Here is a 6,533-nt window from a genome sequence, read left to right as displayed (position 1 = left end):
CATGGAAAAGTGAGGATTCCGATAAGCAAATAGCATAATCTGTTTGTTTTTTCTGGATTGGAACAATTATTTTTACATCCCTGAAGAAAAAAAATAAATTCAGATTTAGATGAAAATTTCTTATACTAGAAAAAATAGTGGTTAATTTAACAAATGGTTCCAAATTATTTAATACATTACTGAATATTATCAATTTCCAAATCATTTACATATGGTTAATCCTCCATTACGCTACTTATACTATATACATGCACAGACATTATTTGTAGGAATAAGCAGTACATTGTAGTGGAAAATGTAGGATTCATGGCGATTAAATGTGGCAAATATAAAAGTATGTTTAAATGATGTTTTATACTCCACCAACAGATTTACTGTTAGACAAATTGTCATCTTCACAAATGAGTAATGATGTTATATAGTTCACTTATTACATGCTATTTTTATGTAATCATAGCTGGAGAAATTCCATAATTTAAAGCAGTAAACAAAGACTGACTTGCACATCTTAAACTGAGCAAAAATATTACATAGGGATAAAAGAAACTTGACATTTACATATTACACAAAATATAATGACCAGACTCTGAAGAAACAAGCAACCAATCACTAGATGATTCTGAACCAAATGATGAAGCAATACAATTAAATCACTTTGGGCAAAAGAGAAACATTTTATATCCCCTTAATGACCACAATGTACCCTGTATGTCACTGGTCGTTAAGGGTTTTTTCAGGACATAATAGCACAAATCTAGCAAGAACACACTATTAATGCACTCCCTCCAGCAGGCTTTGTGGAATAGAGCAGTCTCAACGCTGGTAGCAAGACCGCGCTATAAAACAATCAAGTCCCAAAAAAAGGCCAGCGACATACAAGGTACGTCGCTGGTCCTTAAGGGGTTAAAGTAACAAAGCAACTACAAAGACTTGAAGATAGGTCACCATTGACTGCTATAAATCATATTTAACTATTCTTTTCAAAGCTGATGACTATAATAGTCTAGTTTGCCCATTACAAAAATGTATGAAAATAGCGAAATCAGAAATATGAGAAGTGTTATATACAGAAATATTCTTAGATACTGGTACTTCTGGAAATAATTATAACTTGTTAATGCATTTATTGGTAGTCTACAAAGGCTAACTCCAAACTAAGATTGCGTTAAAGAACTTCTCTAGCACTGAGTGCTTCATCAAAGTAAATCTTCATTAGCGGAATAAGAGGAGGGTATGTACGGAGAGGATGGTGTGGTCAGGAGAGAGATTATGAGGGAACAATAAAGGAATTGGTAAGGAAGTAAACAATGTCTCATCCAAGAGGGAATTAAAATATTCTTTAAATTTAAAATGACAGGAAATATGGCTTAAACCCCCCCATCATAACCAAACAAATTAAAGTGCTCCATTACATTGGAGTGGTTTATTATAATGGTTTTAAATATCCTCTTCTGCCTATGTGTTAACCCTTTTAAAAGGGTTATGCACCAAAGAAAACTTGTATCTGTGCCTCCTCTAGAAAATAATGTGTGCAGATCGGCCAATCAACAGATCAGTTGATTGTGTGACTAGTATGTGCAGTTGTAAAAGATTTAGAAGAAAGAGGAGAACATTCTGAGAATGAAGCAAAGGTAAATATCAAAATAGGGCAAATCTATTAGAAGCACCTAATAAAAAAATAAAAAAAAAATAAAAAAAAAAGACGCTGCCACCACCAGGACATAGGTATTAAGAATTACATTAGTTGCATTCCAGTAGTATGAATCCACTTTTTATTTTAAAGGCCATTACAGTATTAAAATGACATGCTCTACTCTGCTCTAGCATGTCATTTTAACACTAGTGACACCGTAATGCTATGTGTTTAACTCCCGCAAAAGGGTTAGAGCATGCAATTTAAAACTATAATGGCCCTTTAAGAATTCAGACCTACCATAGGCACAAAGAAGGGAAATGGCATATCTGCAAACATCAGAGACTAGCATCATGTAGTAACCTTTAAGTAAGGCAACAAACATTTATTAGTAAAGATATCATTTTTACACAGCTGGTATAAGGAAAGTTTTGCTGTGTAGCTTTACTTAAAATGATGGCTTTGCATTTTATGATACATATTCATAAAACAGTATAACAAAATAAGTCTGAAAATGAATCTGTGTGTATAAATTAACTTGCTGTAGCATGCAATTTTAAACAACTTTCCAAATTTACTTCTATTATCAAATTAGCTTGGTTCTTTTGGTATCTATGACAGCAGTGTAACAGTGCTACAAACGCTGCTCCCATAGACTGCTAAAGACACTTGCACGCTCCTGAGCTCCTAAGACCCTACTTAGGTTTACTATTTCACAAAGGATACCAAACAAACAAAGTGATTTTGATTATAAAAGGCAAATAGAAAGTTGTTAAAAACTGCATAATCTATCTGAATCATAAAAGTTTAATTTTGTCTTTACTGTCGGTTTAAGGGGCAAACTACAGCGTCAGTGGGAGCCAGCCTACCAGAATGCAATGTTTAAAGAAAGTGAATAGAAATAACAGTAGCTTCCTTCTTCAGTTTATATCATTAGCTTCTACTTCAATAGTGGCGCTTCTTTTAAGACACACATCCCAGTGATAGTAATTTGAGAGAATAACTGCATAAACACACACAAATAAAATACAACCAAATGTGACTGTAAACTGCTCACAGTTCAATTTCAGGATAAACAGGCACTCAAATAGTAAGGGAGTCAAATGCTTAACTCAAAATAGGGTACACTCTCAATTTTTTACGTGAATGAATGTTTTATACACATTATAAACTATCCAAATAGTTTAATCCATGCCCACTAAATTATTAGTCACCGAACAAAATATCAATTTGTTTATACTGTGTATGAAAAAAATGCAAAGAAAAACGGAGTGGTAGACAGAAGAACTGTCTGTGCTAAAGTTACATAAGATGTAACATAAAACAGGAAGCACATGATATTTCCCAAGCATAGGCTTAGTATGGAAGGGGGAGTTTGCTCACAAAACAGCGATTGATGTTACATGATATAAGATAAACACATATGAAGATCTAAGGGAAAAAATAGCTAACGTTCATAACCAAACTTCATACATTTTAGTATATGCTGTACTAAGGCTATAAGAACGCACTTATATGCAAGGGACCAGCAAATGGAAATGTTTATGTTCCACAGGGCAGATTAAAATGTGATTAATGTAACAATTCTCATGCAGCTTCACTAACAAGCAGAATGCAGATTACTTCCTATTTCTAAAAGCATTTATTTGAGGTACTTTGTGATTAGGTTTGCTTATACGAAACATCAAATGCATACAATCTAAAAGGCACCACAACCTTTAAAGGGACACTGAACCCACATTTTTTCTTTCGTGATTGAGATAGAAAATGCAATTTTAAGTAACTTTCTAATTAACTCCTATTAATTTTTCTTCATTCTCTTGCTATCTTTATTTGATAAAGAAGGCATCTAGGCTAAGGAGCCAGACAATTTTTGGTTCAGTACCCTGGACAGCACTTGTTTAATGGTGGGTGAATTTATCCACTAATGAGCAAGAACAACCCAGGTTGTTAACCAAAAATGTGCCGGCATCTAAACTTACATTCTTGCTTTTCAAATAAAAATACCAAGAGAATGAAGAAAAATTGATAATAAGGGTAAATTAGAAAGTTGCTTAAAATTGCATGCTCTATCTGAATCACGAAAGAAAAAAAACATTTGGGTTCAGTGTCCCTTTAAACCTAGCTGCAACAGACTACTGAATATGAGAATTTACACTTTATGAAATACAGTTTGTTCTGGATCAAACATGGCAGAGGAAAAATAAAAGTACGGATTAAAAAAAATACAAAGAACTAGCTATAACCAATGTAATAAATTTACGGCAGTGACTGAAAAATTAGTTACCTGAAAAGTGAGATAATCAGATTACAAAATGCAAATATATTATAGATCCAAAAGTATTCACGGCTTTCCTATACTTACGGCATAAATATTGCAGTACTAAGTGCCTATGTTTATCAAGCAGATTGGTTACAGTGTGTAGCTAAATGTAATTTCACAAATCCTGTAGATTAGATAACATCTAAAAAAAGATGTTTTATCACATTTATTTTACAGTTTTGAACTTTGTTGGTAAGGAATATACTGTTCTCTCTTAAGAGGACATTGACATATGTAGATTCTTAAAGGTAAAGCGCCGTCATTATGTTTGCTTCTTTCGGGGAGCAATTATTCATTTTAATCAAAACGTATCTTATTTAAGTGCTTACTTTAAAAATAAAGATTTGAAGTTTAAATTTTTCTTAATCTTTCAATGGTATGCACTATTAAAAACCATATTATAACTAACATGCAATTATTTTACACTACATTTCACAAAAGGTATAGCATAGCAACAGACCAGACCTGAGTTGATATAATATATGAAATGCCAGGGATGTGTTTATAAGTAAATAATACACAAATGTGTGTCCTTTCAGGGAGCACAAGCACACTTTTTCCTATATGCATGAAGGTCAGTAACAGGATTATAAGATCGCAGTGACTGTAGCTGGTTGTGTTTATAATAAAACCATTTTATAGTCCAAGCACGAAAAATAAAACATTATGGGAAGAAAGGGATAAAATAAAAACTAACTTGTTTACAAATATTACATTTCTTTTGTGCATTATGCACCATATTATATTTTTTTCTTTCTTTTTTTTTTTTTTAATATAAATAGTTGGCAAATGTATCACTAACACTGCTATTTTTATCACTTTATCGGATTATGGCATAAATGTGCATTCAGCAGTCCATTTTATGTCATTGGTTTGCAAAAAATAGTAATGCAAGGAAGCAGCCTTCATGCAGGGTTAAATTACAATTGAAAACCTCATTTTGCTTAAAAAGATTACATTTGGATGAGGCAAACATCTTATTAAGGGTCATTAGCATATTGTAGATTCCAGGCTGCAATGAAAACAATTCTGTAAATTTTCCTAAGGCAGTAATATTAGGGAGGGAAAATAGGCTGAACTAGCTACAAAAAATAAGCCTCAAGTTATTTATGGCTTTGATCTCCTGCTTGAAGAACCATAGTTGAAGAGTATTGCCACGCTGGAGAAGAGGATGGGGGGAAAACAAAACAAATTGGGTAGGCTGGCCATTTCGCTATTTTCTATGCTTCTGGGAATGGGCTTTAGCAGTTTTTAAAAGTGAATCCAGGCATGTGCGTATGCCAGCCAGATGGAGCAAGGAACCAGCAGCTTCTTTTAGCTCATCATCAATATCTTGACATGCTTCTTTCCGTTGTTTTTTGATTTGCAAATCTTTGCTGGAGGTATCTTCACATGGCTGGGATGTATAGCCACTATCTCCAAGCGTGTTGTCTTCACAGTCAATATCTGTATCATCCTCGCTGTGGAAACCTTCACTGCCATCACTTCCTGCCCGGCTGTTCTTTGGGATGAATTCATACACCTCATCGACAGAGGACAGGGAAGACACACTGGACCGGGAGTCACATCGCTGGGAGTCTGTACCACTAGCACTATAGTTGTGATCTTCCTTTGGATCAATGTTAATAACTGCAGAATCATTTTCTTGAAGGGATAGAGAAGCATGGTGTTTGAATGCACTAGCATAGCTGCGCTTCTTAGGCAACACCACTTTGAGAGGCTGAGGTTTCTGACCTAAAATAAAGAAAAACAGAAATTTAATTGAATTGATATTGAACGCAAACATTTTATAAGAGCAGCACTTTTTTTGCATAGGAATTCATAGGTACAGATTTAAAATAAAACTAATACTGCAGTATCAGATGTCTACATCCTAATAATGCTCAATAGCTGATAAGGACAACTCCTATACCTTTATTGGTAGAGAGGGTTATGCCTCGGTAAGAGAAATAATTTATTTAGGAAAATCATACATTTAAAAAAAAATCTAAACTTACAGGGCTTTGTGTGTGCTTTTAAAAGACGAAAAACAAAATTCTCACACGATGGTGAGTCCACGAGATCACAACATGTGGTATTACATTCCAGTCCATTAGGAGGTAAAAACATCACATGCATATAAAAGCTTTAATTCCTCCCCTCCCAGAATCACTCAGTCGTACAGATGGCCAAGTAGATGAAAGGAAACTAGAAAGCAGGAAAGTCAAAGCGGGCCAATTGAATTGCAAAACAAGTTCCACCATCAAATGTATACAAAACAGGGTGCGACTTGTGGACTCTCGCCATCATGAAATAAATTAATTTATCAGTTAAGAATATATTTAGTTTTTTTTCATAAGATGGTGAGAGTTCACAGGCTCATGACATGTGGGATCTTACTACCCAAGCAATGACCACAAGACCACAATGTTCAGGGGCAATACAGTTAATGCATTTACGTTACTGATCAGGCTCTGCAATGCATAGTTCTTTTTCTGCTAAACGCAGCCTCAAAAGAGGAATACACATTAAAATGGTAAAATGTAGTAAAAGTGTGAAGAGAGGAGTAAGTAGCCACCTTGCAAATTTTATCTATAG

At 34.3% G+C, this 6,533-nt stretch overlaps 1 protein-coding gene across 3 annotated transcripts in view; it reads right to left on the bottom strand.

Annotated features, from left to right (window-relative positions):
* Positions 1–1,073: 1,073 nt before the first annotated feature.
* FOXN2 (forkhead box N2) overlaps positions 1,074–6,533 on the bottom strand; it is a 156,991-nt gene continuing 151,531 nt past the window's right edge. For all 3 annotated transcript variants that reach the window (XM_053712218.1, XM_053712219.1, XM_053712220.1), the window contains one exon: positions 1,074–5,690. In XM_053712218.1, the coding sequence (XP_053568193.1) occupies positions 5,170–5,690 (521 nt within the window). In that variant the 3' untranslated portion in view covers positions 1,074–5,169. The remainder of the gene's footprint in view (positions 5,691–6,533) is intronic.

The sequence above is a fragment of the Bombina bombina genome, chromosome 4, assembly GCF_027579735.1.
Source record: "Bombina bombina isolate aBomBom1 chromosome 4, aBomBom1.pri, whole genome shotgun sequence".
In the NCBI taxonomy this organism is placed as follows: Eukaryota; Metazoa; Chordata; class Amphibia; order Anura; family Bombinatoridae; genus Bombina; species Bombina bombina.
The sequence above is the reverse complement of the archived record's forward strand: the minus strand, read 5'-3'. Positions and strand labels throughout refer to the sequence as shown.